Source organism: Heloderma suspectum, chromosome 8, assembly GCF_057233095.1.
Source record: "Heloderma suspectum isolate Gila_16-S chromosome 8, 16-S_ref, whole genome shotgun sequence".
NCBI classification, from domain to species: domain Eukaryota; kingdom Metazoa; phylum Chordata; class Lepidosauria; order Squamata; family Helodermatidae; genus Heloderma; species Heloderma suspectum.
Genome location: NC_139465.1, coordinates 43,533,973 through 43,552,527, shown reverse-complemented (window position 1 = coordinate 43,552,527; position 18,555 = coordinate 43,533,973). Strand labels below are relative to the sequence as shown.

The 18,555-nt window shown below is 49.2% G+C and overlaps 1 protein-coding gene across 2 annotated transcripts in view; it reads right to left on the bottom strand.

The window, feature by feature from the left end:
* MLKL (mixed lineage kinase domain like pseudokinase) overlaps nucleotides 1–17,254 on the bottom strand; it is a 31,477-nt gene extending 14,223 nt beyond the window's left edge. Inside the window, exons 1-6 of one of the 2 annotated variants that reach the window (XM_084812195.1) lie at nucleotides 17,054–17,254; nucleotides 16,353–16,647; nucleotides 12,481–12,933; nucleotides 9,512–9,677; nucleotides 8,021–8,118; nucleotides 2,093–2,228 (exon numbers count right to left, since the gene is read on the bottom strand). In XM_084812195.1, the coding sequence (XP_084668321.1) occupies nucleotides 2,093–2,228; nucleotides 8,021–8,118; nucleotides 9,512–9,677; nucleotides 12,481–12,931 (851 nt within the window). In that variant the 5' untranslated portion in view covers nucleotides 12,932–12,933; nucleotides 16,353–16,647; nucleotides 17,054–17,254. Of the gene's footprint in view, nucleotides 1–2,092; nucleotides 2,229–8,020; nucleotides 8,119–9,511; nucleotides 9,678–12,480; nucleotides 12,934–16,352; nucleotides 16,648–16,921; nucleotides 17,019–17,053 lie in introns of those variants that run through there. The other variant, XM_084812196.1, reaches the window with a different exon arrangement.
* Between the last annotated feature and the right edge of the window lie 1,301 nt (nucleotides 17,255–18,555).

Here is an 18,555-nt window from a genome sequence, read left to right as displayed (position 1 = left end):
CAACGATCCGGTGGATCCACAGTTGGCTACAGAATCGGACTCAAAGAGTGCTTATCAATGGGATCTTCTCCAACTGGGGAGCAGTAACGAGCGGGGTACTGCAGGGCTCAGTCCTGGGCCCAGTGCTTTCAATGTTTTTATTAATGGAGGAGGAGGTCCGGGGAATGCGAATCCAATTTCCAGATGACACAAAATTGGGCGGGATAGCTAATACTTTGGAAGACAGAAACAAAATTCAAAGTGATCTGGATAGACTGGAGCGCTGGGCAGAAAACAACAGAATGAGATTTAATAGGGATAAATGCCAAGTTCGGCACCTAGGAAAAAGAAATCAAATGCACAATTACAAGATGGGGGATACTTGGCTCAACAAGACTACAAGCGAGAAAGATCTTGGAATTGTTGTAGATCATAAGCTGAATATGAGCCAACAATGTGATGTGGCTGCAAAAAAGGGAAATGCTCTTTTGGGCTGCATTAATAGAAGCAGAACTTCCAATTCCCAGGAAGTACTAGTTCCCCTCTACTCAGCACTGGTTAGGCCTCATCTGGAGTACTATGTCTGGTTCTGGGCGCCACACTTTAAGAAGGATGCAGACAAGCTGGAGAGGGTTCAGAGGAGGGCAACAAAGATGATCAGGGGACTGGAAACAAAGCCCCATGAAGAGAGACTGAAAGAACTGGGCATGTTTAGCCTTGAGAAGAGAAGACTGAGGGGAGATATGATAGTGCTCTTGAAGTACTTGAAAGGTTGTCACAGGGAGGAAGGCCAAGATCTCTTCTTGATCATCCCAGAATGCAGGACACGGAATAATGGGCTCAAGTTACAGGAAGCCAGGTTCCGGCTGAACATCACGAAAAATGTCCTGACTGTTAGAGCAATATGACAATGGATCCCATTACCTAGGGAGGTGGTGGGCTCCAGAATGCACTGGAGGCATTCAAGATGAGGCTGGACAGCCATCTGTCGGGGATGCTCTGACTTGGATTCCTGCACTGAGCAGGGGGTTGGACTCGATGGCCTTATAGGTCTGTTTCAACCCTATTATTCTATGATTCTTTGAAAAGATTCAGGGCCCAGGCCCAAAAGATACAAGTCTGCATAAAAAGTGCATATGTTGATTTATATCTATTCATGCACATGCAGAAATAATTACTAGGATTTATTTCAATTGCACAGAAGGCAAAGCCAGCCAATTAATTTCTCATCCAAATAATTACACATAAAATAAATTCCTCAGTTCATTTGCACCCTGCCCCAGAACATCCCAAACCAATGGAAACAGTTTTTTCTAAGCTTAATTGTCATGCAGGGAGAGACTGGTGTGTGTGTGTGTGTGTGTGTGTGTAAGGTCGAAGTAGCCTTCCCTCCCTGGCTGCAATCCCACCTTCAAAATTGCCCACTGCATGGCAATTATGCTAAGGAAAAAAATACTTCCATTGGCAGCAATGGACATTTGGGGCCCTGGGAAATAGATTCAGGGCTGGGACCTCAAGGGCCCAAGCCCAGCAACAACCCTCCAAGTCCAAACATTTCTGCATTAGCCCACATGAGCCACTGAATTGCAGCAGAAAAATGTACATTTGTTTAGACAGCGGAGAAAGCACCTCCACTAGGCCAAAGGCATGATATCGATCGTCATCCCTATGTGATGACTCTCGCTGTTTTGGGAAGAACTTTGAACAATCCTTTGAGCAACCCAAGAAGCCTCGTGGCGCAAGTTTCTGCTAAGTAACCCTGCACCAGTCGCCCTAACAAGGATAATTCAGGGCAGATTTATTCAAGCATCCGGGGACAAAAAAGAATACCTTCCCTTGACGGTGACATAGGCAATGGTCATGGTAGCGCTCCCATACAGTTAGATTACAAGTCATCGCGTCCTGAAAAGCGTTTGTTTGGATTTGTCACGTTTCCATTTTTTCTGGAAATGGCAGCTTGCATTCGTACCACGCAGAAGCCCATTCGCAAGACTGTTCTGCCACATGACTATGAGGGGGGAAAGTTAGGTTGCGGTGGCTTTTCTGCTTAAAAATGGCTGTCTGACTTGGCTCTCAGGAATACCCACGGACTCGCCTTTGTCCTCTACTGTACCTGTACAGTCCAGCAGCAGCATCCGATGCCATTTCTGTGCGGATCTTCCAGGATAAGTCAGGTTCCTTCTTCAGAACTTCCCTCAGGGTGCCTTTTTCACAATATTCCACAACGATGGAGTACTCCGGGATTGAGCCTAGCACAAAGAAGATACGCAGTGAATTGAGGCAGCCTCTGGGTTTTCCATCTTGATGAACAAGCCTTGCCTTTGGGTGATGGTGCTAAATCTAGAAGCAAGCAGTTTTCAGCTTCATGACATACTCCTGGATGGGATAGGTTAAGACAGGGATGGGCAGAAGGCAGGTCAGGATCTGCTGGTAGATCTCTGGGTGATTTGCAATAGATCAGCAAAGCTTACTGGCTCCCACTTGTTTAACAATAGCAACAACATGACTTTTCCCACCTAAATTAGGCTGCTGAAATGAAGAAAGCTCAGGGTGACCAAGAGTGGACTTGTGCGTGAAAGGACTGTGAGCTCAGTTTGGTATTTCTTGTACTGAAAAAGAAATTCCTAGGCTCAGAATGTGCTCACAGGCACCCTGTTCTTTAGTTCTACGTGTATGTCTTTTTTGTGCCTGGTTCTGGTTTCCATGTTGTGTTTCAGCCAGTGAGCCCTGTTGTCGCAGTGAGGGCCTGGCGTTGTTGGGTACAGTGAGGTACAGTTCACCTAGAGGACTTGGGGCAAGTCAGTGGTTTCTGAACAAGCAGGAGTTGGATTTCCCAGAGAGTCAGGATATAGAGCAGCAACCATGAGACCTCAAGTTGTCATGACCCTCAGACCTCAGAGTATGCAGCAGAGGATGCAGATGAGGATGAGGCACAGGCTACTTCCTTGGGGGAGTGCAGTCAGTGCCTTATCCAGGGCTCTCCCAGCCATAGGACACAGCCTCGCCATCATCCTCTGGCTCAGACGATGAATCCCTGGCACAGCCTCCATCTCCCCAACCTTGCAGAAGTCTTAGACTGCAAAATCAGGTGAGGGGCCTTTAGCAGTCCAGTCAGTTCCTCCAGGTAGGGCAAAACTGACCACACTACAGGTCATGTCAGCCTACATAAGACTTCAGTTAGCTTCCTGCTGGGACAACATCCTCCTATTGACCTAGCAGTAGAGAGTTTTAGCCAGCAGGACCCACTTGAGCTATCCAATGTCCTATTTGCTTCCTTCCTTGATCTAACTGCCTTTATGTGCTATCAACTTCCCCTGTGAGCCTCAAGGAACCACAGAACAAGACACCGAGTGATGCAGATAAGCTTGCCAGTATGTTGCTCCAACAAGCAGCAGATTGTGACCGAGCCTTAAGTATGGTTTTGGCTTTCTTTAGGTTGGTTAGCCACACCTCCCTATTGACGGAGCCCTTCTCCCTTAAAGGGGCCTGGTGTGTTTCAGCAGCCTCAGGTTGCAAGAACACAGACATGGCTGCAGCGTGGTGGTACCTTCAGAATCTGAGGACAGCAATGCGACCTCCTCTGAATATATTGGAGCTGATCCCTGGGGCCTCCATGGAGAACTAAGTCCTAAGGTGGTGGGAACCTCATGATGCCCTTCTATAACCGAGCCCTCTCCTTGATGCATTAATTCAGGAGCCTCAGCCTCTGAGGACAAGAGGTCAGGGTCTTGGATCATGACATTCCAATATAAACACAAAATAGATCCCGCAAGCCTGAGGTGTGCCCTCCTCTAGGTTTATTTATTTTATTTTATTTTATTTATTTCATTTCTATACCGCCCAATAGCTGAAGCTCTCTGGGCGGTTCACAAAAATTAAAACCAAACAACACACAATAAAACAATTTAAAATATATAGAACATTAAAACCACAATATAACAATACAACCACAATAAAACCTAGCAGCAGTACAGGAGTTTAAAATACAGATTTAAAACAGCAAAGATAAAAATTTAGAAAGCTAAAATGCTAAAATGCCTGGGAAAATAAAAAGGTCTTCATCTGGCGCCGAAAGGAGTACAATGTAGGCGCCTGGCGAACCTCACTAGGGAGCTCATCCAGAGGCGGGGTGCCACAACAGAAAAAGCCCTCTTCCTAGTAGCCACCCGCCTCACTTCCTTTGGCAGGGGCTCATGGAGAAGGGCCGCTGATGATGATCTTAAGGTCCAGGGAGGCACATATGGGAGGAGGCGATCCTTCAGGTAACCTGGCCCCAAGCCGTTAAGGGCTTTAAATGTTAACACCAGCACTTTGAATCGGGCCCGGAAATGGACTGGCAGCCAGTGCAGCTGGAAAAGTACTGGCATAATATGAGCTCACAGGCCAGTCCCTGTTAACAATCTTGCTGCCCTATTTTGGACCAGCTGAAGTTTCCGGACCGTTTTCAAAGGCAGCCCCACGTATAACGCATTGCAGTAATCCAGACGAGAAGTTATCAGAGCATGGATAACTGTAGCTAGGCTATCTCTGTCCAGATAAGGGCGTAGTTGGTATACCAGCCTAAGCTGATAAAAAGTGCTCCGTGCCACTGAGTTCACCTGTGCCTCAAGTGACAGTTCTGGATCCAAGAGCACCCCCAAACTACGAACCTGATCCTTTAGGGGGAGTGCAACCCCCTCCAGAACAGGTTGAATATCACCTAGCCAGGCAGACGAACCACACACTAACAGTACCTCCGTCTTGTCTGGATTGAGTTTCAGTTTATTGGCCTTCATCCAGTCCATTACTGTGCCCAGGCACTGGTTCAGAACAGCCACTGCCTCACCTGGTTTTGATGAGAAAGAGAGGTAGAGCTGGGTGTCATCCGCATATTGATGGCACCTCAGCCCACACCTCCGGATAACCTCCCCCAGCGGTTTCATGTAGATGTTAAACAGCATGGGGGATAGAATAGAGCCCTGTGAAACCCCATGGCACAATTGCCATGGCACAGAGCAATAATCCCCCAGCACCACCTTCTGGAATCGGCCATCCAAGTAGGAGCGGAACCACTGTAGTGCAGTGCCTCCAACTCCCAACCCAGACAACCTATTCAGAAGGGTACCATGGTCGATGGTATTGAAAGCTGCTGAGAGGTCCAGGAGAATCAACAGGGTCGCACTCCCCCTGTCCCTCTCCCGGCAGAGGTCATCCCACAGGGCGACCAAGGCAGTTTCCGTTCCAAAACCAGGCCTGAAGCCCGATTGAAATGGATCTAGATAATCCGTTTCATTCAACAGTGCCTGGAGCTGTCCTACAACCACCCGCTCAAGCACCTTGCCCAGGAAGGGGATGTTGGCCACTGGCCTATAATTGTTAACATCCTCTGGGTCCAGGTTAGGCTTTTTCAGGAGTGGTCTAATTACTGCCTCTTTTAAAGCAGCAGGCACCACTCCCTCTCTCAAGGAGGAATTTACAACCTCCTGGACCCAGCCGGACAACCCCTCCTTGTTTGATTTAATAAGCCATGAAGGGCAAGGGTCAAGCACACAAGTGGTCGATCGAACTTGGCCAAGCACCTTGTCCGCATCCTCAGGCCTCAGTAACTGAAACTCATCCAATAAAACTGGACCAGACGGTGCTCTGAACGCCTCTACCAATGGAACTGCATTAATGGTGGTGTCCAATTCATGACGAATCTGAGCGACTTTATCCTCAAAGTGCCGTGCAAACTTGTCACAGCGTGCTACCGAGGGTTCCACCGTCTCTCTCCCTGGCCCAGAATGTAACAGGCCGCGAACCACTTGGAAAAGCTCCGCTGGACGACACTGAGAAGATGCAATGCTGGTGGAAAAGAACTGCCTCTTTGCCACCCTCACCGCCACAGAGTAGGATCGATAGTGGGCTCTTACCTGTGTTCGGTCAGACTCAGCACGAGTTTTCCTCCACCTGCGTTCTAGCTGTCTCCCCTCTTGCTTCATTGCCCTCAGCTCAGGTGTATACCAAGGAGCTGGCCGGGCTCTGCTCAGAGGGAGAGGGCGCTTGGGCGCGATCGTGTCAACCGCCCGAGTCATCTCTGCATTCCACAGAGCGACCTGGGCTTCGACAGGAGCACCAGCCATACCAGCAGGAAAATCCCCCAGAGCCCTCTGGAATCCATCGGAATCCATTAATCTCCGGGGGCGGACCATTTTAATAGGTCCCCCACCCTTGCAGAGGGGAAAGGCCGCCAGAAGTCTAAACCTCAGCAGGAAGTGATCTGACCATGACAAAGGGACAGATGTTAATTCCTCCACTTTCAGATCACCATCCTCCTGCCCAGTCGAGAAAACCAGATCAAGCGTGTGTCCTTTTATATGCGTTGGGCCGATGACATGTTGGGACAGCCCCATGGTTGTCATGGCAGCCATGAAGTCCTGAGCCGCCCCGGATACAGCGGCCTCAGCATGGAAGTTGAGATCCCCCAGGACCATCATCCTGGGGGTCCTCAACACCAAGTCCAAGACCACCTCTGTCAGCTCAGGCAGGGAGTCTGATGGGCAGCGGGGTGGGCGGTACACCAACAGAATCCCTAATCTGTCCCGGATACCCAACACAAGGTACAAACACTCAAGATCTGCACTCGAATGAGCAGGAAGCCTGGAGAGGAAGATTGAATTCCTATAGACCACGGCAATCCCCCCTCCCCGACCCTCAAGTCGGTGTTGGTGCTGCACCGAGTACCCAGGAGGGCACAGCTGGGAGAGAGTGACCCCTCCCAGTTCCCCCACCCAGGTCTCAGTAATACATGCCAGGTCAGCCCCCTCATCCACAATCAAATCATGGATGAGGGAGGTCTTATTTTGGGCCGACCTGGCATTCAACAGCAGCACCACCAGACCCGAGGGCAGACTGGTAAGGAACCATCAGGTTGGGGGAAGAACCAGAAGAGGGGACAGCTGTAAGGTGTCTAGCCCCTCTTCTCCTCAGCTGGCCTGTTAATCCCCCAACGCCATACCTCCCCCTGCCCGTGACCACAGTTATGGTGGCACCTCTCTGACTCCCTGAGTTGCCCAATAGTCCTTCCAGGCACATATTAAAATGATAATTTTAATATTAAGAGACAGATTTTTAATATTAAGATTTTTAATATTAAGAGACAGACAAATATTAAGAGACAGAGGTTAAGAGACAGATTTGGTTGCATCAGTTGTCAGCTTCTGCTTCAGTCAAGTTAGGGGTGAGGCACAATCCAAAAAGCCCCCTGAAAGTCTATAGACAACAGAGGGAGGGGGGACCTACATCCTTGACATTGTGTCCTGCTGCTAAAGGACAAAGTGGACAGTTTCCAGCCCCATGTCATGCTCATGAGATGTGTAAAAGGGCATGTTTTCCCCTCAGGGCTAGGGGGTTTACTAAGAAAAGGGTCTGGCCCCATCAATCCAAGTGCAGACAGAGTGCAGGCCAAAAAGCCACGGGAAGGCCTTAGCCCACTGCAGGAACAAAGCCTCCAAGTTTGTTTATTGATTTGATTTGCACCCTGCCTTTCTTCCAAGAAAATGGCACTCAAAGCAGCTTGCAATCATAGATAAATAAAAACTTGCTTGAAGCAACACTAAAACAAATGCATTGGAAACGCAACAATAACAGAATAAAAACACCCCCTACCCCAACAGACCCACTGAGATGCCAAAGACCTGCTTGAATACATTGCTCAGATCAGAGAACAAGCCTGATCAGGAAGCCCCAATAGCAGCCATCCCCAGCCTGGGGGATTGTATGGATCAGGAACTTTCACCTGACCTGCTCTGGTCTGTCTCCCTTCTGGCTGCTGTCCTTGAATGCCATCACACCTTTGGTCAGAACTAAGTTGTGCCACAGAAGCTTAATGCTCCACTTGACAGCTCTCAGGACCCACTGCTGTCTGATCCCAGAGCTGCCTTTTCCTCTGGGAACAGAGAGCAAGAGCAAGTGATCTTCATAAACAGGACCCAGATACTTGGGAGAAAGAGTCTTGCAGCCTGCACTATGGTCCATGCAAGCCTCTCACTCCCAAACAACACACATCGAGACAAGGACTCACCACTCTCATCTATACAGATTCCATACATACGAAGGATGTAGGGGGACTCAAGCCTCTTCAAGGTTCTGATCTCATCTGAAAAGATTTTCCTCACCTTCCTGGGGGAGGCAACAGAGGGGTTAGTCTGTGGCATGAGGCTGAAAGCCTCTCCACTAAATCTTGCCATCCTGTCAGGCCAGCATGGGGGGTAGGGGGTGTATAAGTAAGCTGACCTTCCATGGTAGGGCTGAGATCAACATTTGTAAGGGCCCTGTCCTGCTATTGCTGAATCAGAGTCCGCATTAGAGCAAATCATGGGGCAATCCAGAAGGCAAGGCAACAAAACAGGCAAACAGGCACAAAGGTTTCAGTCCAGTATGGGTGCAAGGCAGGAGCAGTCAAGATTCAAGCAAAGGTCAAAGCACAGTTAAGCTGTCAGATACAATACACAGTCCAGAAGCAGAGTCAAGCAGGAATCCAAGGATCAGTAGCACAGAAGGTCAATGACACAAGCAAGGCACTGGAGCAGAAAAAATGTTGTTACAGTACTGGTTAGGCTAAAGCTCAAGGCTTACATAGCCAGAGCTTTCTGAGCCCCACCCAGGGCTCAGCTGCAGTGAGTTACAGGACCTCTGGCAAAAGTTATTCTGGGAAGGAGGGCCTTGCTCCCAAGGAGTTCTTTCTTCCTCAGGAATCCTTAGTAATCAAGCACGTCTTCTCAGAGGAGCCCTATTGGCCTGCCTCTTGAGGCAGTGATGCTGTCAGGGGCTAGGCGATCACCCAGCCTCTGCCTCAGAGGCGGAACTCCCCTCCTCCTGCGGGACAAACTAGCAGTGACCTCCCCTGAGGGCCCAGGCTGCCCCAAGTTTCCTGACATGGGTGGCTCCTTGGCATTGTTACTGGGAGTTCTAGCTCCTCCTCAGAGTACGATTCCTCCATGGGGGCATGACAGGTGCTGACAGGGTGGGAATGCAGATGGGCTGACTGGAGTTGTAGGTGGAAGCTATGTAGAGCACTTACTCTTTTACACTGGGTCCCTCTGGGCCAGTGGTTGAACCTCAAGCCAAAATGGGCCACTTGGTTTCCTAGCTGGCCATGCCCCATTTCCTCCGACCGCTGATGGTTTGGTCATTTTGCGCAGTTTTTTCCCCATTCTAAGAGGTTGAAAGGCCTCATGACCTAATTACAGACAGTGGTGGGTGGGGCCAAAGCAAAAGAGTCTGGGCCAAAAATACCAGCATAGCATAGCTTAAGCCTCTTACTGCCAAACTAAGCCTTAGGAGAGGCATTTCAACCTCGGGGTGGGGGGGAGAGAGACAGAGCGAGAAGGCACAACAGCCAGGGAACGCCCGAACAATCGATGGAGATGCTATTTTCCAATGGACCGAACAGAAAGACTCCTGCAGAAAGAAGAAGCCTTCAGGAGCAGCCATCATATTTGTCACGTATGTGTGAAAACGAGGGAGTGAGAGAGATTCATTAGGTTCATCAGACCTTCCCATAGACCCTCACTTTGTGTCGGTGGTCACAGGGTATTTGAAGACTTTGATGGCCACAGGGGACTTGTAATATTCTCCTTTGCATAGTATGTAATGCTTCATCTCCATCACGGGAGTCATCTTTGTTATCAGGCTCTTGTCTATCTCGGTGATTCTGATGTGAAGATCAGCCCCCTCCCCTAGAGTGAAAGGAAGGGAGTTAAGAATAGGGCCATGGAAACAGAGCCGAAGAGGGAGAGAGGGAGGCCCAACATCACCTGGGGCTGGCCCAAATGTTCAAGTGCTCAGCTAGCCATATTTTTAAGGTTGCCAATGAAAGAGGGCATAGGCACATCCCTCCCACAATCCTTTGCAATGCTGGAGAGGATGTGGGGGTCTTCTAGCCACATAAAATGCCTCAGAGTGTGTTCCCAGGGTAGCTTCCTTGGGTATCCAAGTCCCGAAATAGGAGTTGTAGCTGCGCCCAAAGGATAAGCAAGGAACTGAAGCAGGAACTGAAGGGTGGTTTACAAAACCAGGAATGCATGTTGGGCTTGCAATCTCCTCTTGTACCCCTCCCATCCCACCACATGCTGGCTTCAATGCCTCATTCCTAGCTTGCATTAAGCCAGAGTTCCCCATTATGTCCAAACCAGGGCACTCTGCTTTAATGCTGCTTAAATAACCAGGATAGTAAGCCTCGAAGTTTATTGTATCTTCCTCTAATAATAAAAGAGGAGTGTGTCTGTCTCCGCCACAGCGTCAGGACTGTGAGACCTGAAACTTGGTATGCATATGAACGGGAGCCTAAGGGTGTGCACCTCAGGGTTATTTGGTGTTTAAAACACAATAATTAATAATTAATAATAATAAATGAGGAGCCTGCCAGAAAAAAGAGGTGGCAACCCTAATTGGCCACTAACATGGTTGAACACGCAATGGGGGTGTTTGGACAATCGCATAGGGAGAAGAAGCCATGGTGGCTTCTCCCCCCGCACGTACCATGCGCACGACCTCCATTTGCATAATTCCCCACAATGCAGTGCAAGTGGGCGTGTTGTCCAAATCCGGTGGACTGGACGGCAGGGGTGGCTTTGTACCCATCCTAAAACCCCTACTGCAAGTCGTGGGTTATAGAGTGGGTGCGAAGCTACCCCCACCCCCCATGCTGCGCACTGGGTTTAGACAACACACCCACCCGCACTGCATTGTGGGGAATTATGCAAATAGCAGTCGTACACGTGGCACATGCAGGGGCAGGGGGATAAGCCACCATGGCTTCTTCTCCCTCCACCATCGTCTGTACCCAGACTACTTCCTGCAGGGTGGCATATATTTTGGCAGTAACCCACCCTGACAACCTATGGCTTGTTCTTGGGGTTGTTCAACCCACAATGGGTTGGCATGTCTGAACCCAGCAGAGCCAACCCATCTTGGCAGCCATCAACACCTCCTGCCACTCTCCCCAATTGCGTCCGCAATCTTTTTGCCCTGAAAATTGAGAACTTTGCAAATTTTGGTAAATTTTTATCAAAACCAAACTGAAATTAAATTCTCACCCATCCTTAATCTAGACAAGGATGCAAGTATAATCAACTACTGGGAAACTCAAGAGAACAGAAAACCTTAAAAATCAGTAACAAAATATTCTTCACATTTGTTCTTAGTATCCTGTACTCCACTATTCTTGATTTCTTTGCTGCCTTTGTGCAAGGAAGGAGGAGAATGAACTATTGTTGCCTTGTAATCTGTTGTGTTATTGCACACCCAAGGGACCATTTACACAATCAGGTCTTAGATGGTGTCATCCCATCATTATCATTTCTGGAGTGTTCTCCTGAAACAATCCCTTGAAGAGTGATAGCCATGTTAGTCTGTAGTAGCAAAAACAACAGAGTCTTGTGGCACCTTAAAGCCAAACAGATTTATTCTGGCATAAGCTTTCCTGGACTACAGTCTGCTTCCTCAGATGCATGAAATATTATCCTGAGTGACAGCTATATGTACACATGGTTTGGGGTGGGGGGATTGTATACTGTGAGGTCAGAAGGAATTAAAATGCAGAAAGTACAGACAGTGATAATTACCTTCATTATCACTATCTATACTTTCTGTATTTCAGTTCTCAATGACCTCACAGTTTACAATCCCCCCACCCTTCCACCTAGCATGTGTATGTAAATCTGCCAATTTGAGGGATTGTATCCAGATTTGCACTGGATCAACTACACTGATGGAAGTAGAATTCCCCATCCTCTCCTTCCCACAGCAGCCCCTCCATCCTTTGAAAATGCTAGGGGGCTGTTCGTACGACATGCTACCCCATACTCAGTGGTTGAGTGTGGGTTGTTCTGAACCATGGGTTGTTTGTTGAACCATGGGTTAATGTGTTGTTTGAATGTAGCACGTTTTCTGTAAGATGGGTTATCGTGTTGTCTGAATGCAGCCAGGGTGGCTTGTTAAGCATGCAGTGTGGCTTCTTAACCACCCTGAACAACCCAACAACAAAGCATGGGTTCTCAAGATGGCTTGTTCGAGAAAATAAGCCACACTGCATGGTTAACAAGCCACCCTGGCTGTGTTCAGACAACACACTAACCCACAGTTCAACAAACAACCCATACTCAGCCACTGAGTGTGGATTAGCATGTTGTGTGAGATCCCATTCAAAATGGGATGAGCTGTGATGTGGGTGGAGGGGGCATCCCCCAAAATAGGGCTGCAGGACCTTCCACAAGCAGAGACCTTCCTCTCGTGGAAAGCAGCTTCTGGATCCATCCTGAGATTAACACTTCAACTATCTAACGAAGCAGATAGTGTCTACGAAAGCTTATGCCACAATGAATTTGTTAGGGCACTAACTGACGCCAGGTCCCTCTACCTGGGCTGGCTGCCAGCTGCTCTGGCAACCCATGTTGGCCAGCTTCCTCCCTTCTTTCCTGCCCCCCTCCCACTCCCCTGTCCTCATAGGGATTTTTTTTTTTTCATAAAACATGGAAGCACCTTTGAGCATCTCCTTCCAGGAGACCTTGTCCTCTGCAAGGTCTTGGCTGCCTTCCTTACTCACAACACACTTCTCAAAACGTGCTAGGATCCTCTGCTCCGCTTGCAACTGCAGCAAGAGTGCTTGGCCAAAATTGCCAAAGCGCTCATTCTTGTCTGCAAACTTCTCCAGCATGTTCCCAGCCTTCACCATTTTCTGTAGACAGGTCTGGCCCTCATACTTGTCAAACAGTTTCTGGGTTTCTTTCATGAGGTCCAGCATTTTCTGCAGTATGCATGTCAGGTCGGAGGACAGGTCTTTGGTAGATCCTGCCTGGAGGTGCTTGATGGGCCTCATCAGGATCTCCATACGTTCCACAAGACGCTCTCTCTGCTTCTTGCAGCCCTTCATTCGCTGGCATTGGCCGTAGATGACTTGTGCAGCTGTCAGAATGCCCTCCACGATGTCCATAACTGCAAGACACCGTGAGCAAAGCAGAGAAAAGCTCAAAAGGGAAGCACTGGAAATGTAGGGGGAGTAACAGTCGCCATTTGCTTCCATTTGGGTAATCTGTTCTTTCGAAATGGGGGCAGGGAGAGAAAGTTTCCAGTACACAGCTGCACAGCTGCGCACAATAGCACATGCTGATATTTATGTATTTATCGCATTTCTATACAGCCCAATAGCCAAAGCTTTTCTTTCACTGTGTGCCTACAGATCTTCATACCTGCGCACAACTGCACAGAGTCGCTCTTATTTTAAATATCTTTACTCTGGATGTCCTACACAAACAACTACACAGGTACTAGCAGAGGATGAGGTTCATGGGGGAAGAAGATTTGGGGGAAGTTACTTTTTGCTAACTACAGAAATCACTTTCCCCCTCAAAAATATATTTGAAGCTGAACTGACTACAACTGTGTTCTTGGGCACACAATTCTGAATTTGCAATGGCAGCCAGTTGAAGAAGCAAAAACCCAAAACAGGGAGCTACCCCGTGTGTTCTCAGTGTCACTAATACCACCTACAGCACATCAGACATTTTCTGTGCAGGTTGCCAACCATGGAGGTGCACAAGTCAACGGGAGAAGGGGGAAAGGGTCCAAAGAGTCTGAGTGGCCAGGTGTCCTGCTTTACAGAGGACAGTCCTCCATTTCAAGCGCTGTCAGAGGAAAGTCCTCTACATGAAGGTGCCCTCCATTTGATGGGATATCCAATCCAAATCCGGTTTAAAGTCAAAGGCCAGAAGCAGAGAGAGCCAGCAGGGGACATGAAGTTGCCCATCAATTGTTAGTATCCAGCCACCAGACTGAGCAGGCACACAGCTCACCTGGTCAGTCTTCCCGCTACGGTGAGATGCATTTCTATTTAAATTATAGTAATCATGTCTACATTTGCATGGGTTGGATCCAGGCTCTGCATAGGGCTGTGCATGGACCCCCGATCTGCCTCAGAGGCTGCTTCAGGGCTTCTAAACCAGGACCGATTCTCTTTGGGCTGATTCAGCTCCCCCCTCCCCAACTTGCTTTGGCTCTGGAGTTAAAGCGGGATTCAGGCATCCGAATCCCGCTTTGCCCCCGCTCGATGCGCTGCCAGCCCTCAGCTCCTTACCTGGGCCCTTGAACATACACTGCCAGTCGCCTTGTTGTTCCGGGGGGGGGGGGGGCCTGTAGCCACCACCCTGCCCACCAGGAGAGCGGCCGCCACCAGCTCCTGGGCCCTCTGGACATGTGCCGGCAGCCCCCTTGTTGTTCCGGCGCAGGGAAGCCATTTTTTAAATGGCAACTCCCTGCATCTCTGGAAATAGATCCTGCCAGATCTATTTCCAGAAGTAGAGGGAGTCACCATTTTTAAAATGGCTCCCCACGCCACAACAAGATGGCTGCTGGCACACATCCAGAGGGCCCAGGTAGGAGCTGGGGGCTGGGCAGCAGTGTGGCTGGGCTGGGCTTCTGGGTCACACCAAAGCACTTCATAGCGACCCAACCCATTTCATGTTGCTTTGTGCCCCCTCACCTCGAAGGTGGCCCGAAAAGGCCCGAAGTGCCACACTTCGACTCGGAGCTCAGGCTTCGGGCTAAAGCGGTGCACCGCCCTAGTTCTACATTCTGCAAGAGGAAGGAACCTTCTGCAAAGGCTGCACTCATGGTAGGTCCCTCTGCTCAATTTCGGAGGATCCCCCCCCCCACATGCCACAGCTTATCCCATTCAGCAGGGTCTCCCAACTCTCGGTGTAGCATTTTCAGGGGGATGGAGGGGCTGCCGTGGGAAGGAGAAGGTGAGGAATTCCTCTTCTGCCAGTGCAGTTGATCCAGTGTACATCTGGAGCCAATCCTATATATAAAACGCAAATGGGTGTCCTCTTCTTTGCTAACACACTTCCTCTTTTTGGAGATGCATAAGTGGCCATTCTACATGGCATCGTCCAACCTGTGACGTATCACCCACTCCGACACGATTGCCCTGTAGACAAGGGTTGCCTGATATCTATGGGGGAATATAGTGTCCTACTGAGGAAAGAGAGTAGTATTCCTGCCTTACAAAACAGGAGAGCGCTGCCTCAGCAGCCAAAGGAGCCCATTTGTGGGTCCTCCCCAAGTTGCCACCACGCTATAATAATTGCACTAGATCTGCTGTGAGACTGAGCATCTGTACATTTTGTAAACGGTAAAGAGTTGTGGTCGGTCTCACATACGGGAGGCAGACGAGATGGGTGGGCCATGTACTGTTGCTCAGAGGCAGAGTACCTGTTCTGCATGTAGAAGGTCCCTGGTTCAATCCCGGCATCTCCAGGTCTGACTGGAAAACTCCTGCCTAAAACCCTGGAGAGCTGCTGCCAGTCAGTGTTGTTGATACTGGGCTAGATAGACCAAATAGTCTGACTCAGTATAAGGCAGCTTCCTGTGCTTCTATGTGAGCAGTTAGCACAGGGCTCCAGCAGGCATACTATGCCCTGTTGCATCCAGGGTGGTAGTTGGGGATACTAGACACATATTTCAGAACTCTTGATTTTATTACATTTTGCAGGAGATGCCTAGCTCACTTAAATACAAGCAAGTAGAAAATCAAGATCTACATCTGTTCTCCAGTTTCTCCTCAAATGCTTTTGTTTGGAGCTTAGCAGCATGCAACGGGGCAGAGGTCGGATAGTCATCCCTGGAGTGACCACAGGGGTGTTACTAGTACACAAGAATGCCCCTATTTGCATTTGTGAGATGTGGGAGGCAATGGAGGCTGGTGGCTCCGATGTCAGTGGGGCAGTGAATCTCTAAAGGAGCTATCCAAGGGATAGCTCCACACCTTGGGTAGCTCCTTTAGAGTTCTGATTGGTTCTGACTGAAACCCAGAGTGGATTCATGGAATCATAGAACAGTAGCGTTGGAAGGGGCCTACAAGGCCACTGAGTCCAACCCCCTGCTCAATGCAAGAATCCATATCAGAGCATCCCCGACAGATGGCTGTCCAGCCTCATCTTGAAGGCCTCCAGTGTGCCCACCGCCTCCCTAGGTCATTGGTTCCATTGTTGTATTGCTCTAACAAATTCACCGCCCCTTGACATCAGAGCTACCAGCCCCCACTGCTTCGTCCTGAATTGTGAGTTCTCCCTTCTGTCAGCATGCCCCCCCCACAAGTTCTTCACATTGTTTTGGTCATCCTCTGTCTTGGGGTGCTTCAAGATGGAGGGCTCCTAGTGCTAACAATCTAAAGGCACTGGGCAGCAATTCCCCCTTTTCTTTCCTCAATGGATTTTTTTCTGGTAGGAAAAGACAGAAGAAGCAGTGGGAAAACACAAGAGGCCCACAAGTTGAAGATGATGACATCTGGACCCCACTGTACAATTCTGTGAACGAGGCAGTGCAATTGTGCAATAAAATTGTGCAATTGTGCATACCTGGAAGCACTCCAGATGAGGTCGGTGTGCGGGAATCACAGGCAAAGGAGGAGAGATGAATTACAGGCAAAGAGAGGGAGGTGGCTCTTTTGTGTTCAGTACAGGCCGCTGCTGAATTCTTGTAAAATGGGGGTGAAAGCACAGTGGGATGTGAAAACCTCCTGTCTTCCTGCTGTTCTTTTGTCTTGTTATTTATTTAAAGTATTTTTTTATCCCGCTCCTCAGCCAAAACAGCTCCCAGAGTGGTTTACCTGCAATCAGTAAAACAAGACAGTCCTGCCCACAGGCTTACCATCTAAGAAGACATGACACATAAGGAAAAGGAGATAGGGAGGGAAGAGGGAATAAATAAGTCTTTTAGCAGGGCTGGTAGGAAGGCCCCGCTTTCCCTCCCATCTCCCTCAGTACAGCCTGCTGGAATCTGCAGCAGATAATTTGCTTACAACCCACTTTGGGGGAAGTTATGAGTGAAAAGCAACAAGTAAGCAAAAGTTTATTTCAACCCCTCAATTCTTCTCTGCTTGGATCCCCCCGCCCTGCCCCGCCCCGCCCAACACACATAGACACACATTTCATATGAATTCAATGTGACCCCAGGACACAAGCACTGCATATAGACAGTCCCAGAGTCTCCCATATCTTGTATGTCAGCCCTTGCAGTGGGGCAGGATTCCTCCGCCCTACGGCCACATCCCGTGTACCTGGTGTCTCTGATGTGGCCTCTCCCCCTCTTGCTGCGTGAGCAACAGTTTGCTTCAAATGATCCAGGAAACTCCTGCACTTCCCCTTTTACAGATGTTGGCCGCCGCTTCCTTCCAAAGGTTGATGACGCAACAAGTCCTGCCAAGGAGCTGTAGCTTCACTTTTAGTGTCCAAAAAGATCATAGCTCCGTGGTAGGGACACGCTTTGCGCGCAGGAAGCAAATGGGGTGTGCCTGTGGGGAGTGCGTGCACGTGTGTGCATGCGCGCGCATTAAACCCCCCCTCCCGGTGTGCAGTGGTCCCAAACCAAATCAGAACCACGTGCATTTATTGTTGAGAGAGAGAGGAAAGATAAGCCTCAGCTACGCACTATACAGTTAATGAAATGCAACGTGCAGTTTCTCCCTCTGTGTGTCATTGTATGTGGAACTAGGGAGGAGAGTTGTGGCAGCAAAAAGGAAGAATAACTCAGTGACACAAGGGGAGGCGCAGAAGGAGGAAACAGCTGGCACAGCACAAGGACAGGGCAGGAAGGTCACCGAGAGTGAGGGGTTGTTCACAGGGTTGCTTAAATAAAGGACGTGTGTCAATATAACTCCTGCCTGATTCTGACGTGGTTGCAAACACCACTTGCGACGGTGGCAGACATGTGAAAAGAATCATAGAATAGAATCATAGAATAGTAGGGTTGGAAGGGGCCTACAAGGCCATCGAGTCCAACCCCCTGCTCAATGCAGGAATCCAAGTCAGAGCATCCCTGACAAATGGCTGTCCAGCCTCGTCTTGAACGCCTCCAGTGTGGGAGAGCCCACCACCTCCCCAGGTAATTGGTTCCATTGCCGTATTGCTCTGACACTCAGGACGTTTTTCCTGATGTTCAGTCGGAATCTGGCTTCCTGTAACTTGAGCCCATTATTCCGTGTCCTGCACTCTGGGATGATCAAGAAGAGATCCTGGCCTTCTTCTCTGTGACAACCTTTCAAGTACTTGAAGAGTGCTATCATATCTCCCCTCAGTCTTCTCTTCTCAAGGCTAAACATGCCCAGTTCTTTCAGTCTCTCTTCATAGGGCTTTGTTTCCAGTCCCCTGATCATCTTTATTGCCCTCCTTTGAACCCTCTCCAGCTTGTCTGCATCCTTCTTAAAGTGTGGTGCCCAGAACTGGACACAGTACTCCAGATGAGGCCTAACCAGTGCTGAGTAGAGGGGAACTAGTACTTCCCGGGATTTGGAAGCGATGCTTCTATGAATGCAGCCCAAAAGAGCATTTGCCTTTTTTGCAGCCACATCACATTGTTGGCTCATATTCAGCTTGTGATCGACAACAATTCCAAGATCCTTCTCGCTCGTAGTGTGGTTGAGCCACGTATCCCCCATCTTGTAACTGTGCATTTGGTTTCTTTTTCCTAGGTGCAGAACTTGGCATTTGTCCCTATTAAATGCCATTCTGTTGTTTTCTGCCCAGCACTCCAGTCTATCCAGATCACTTTGAATTTTGTTTC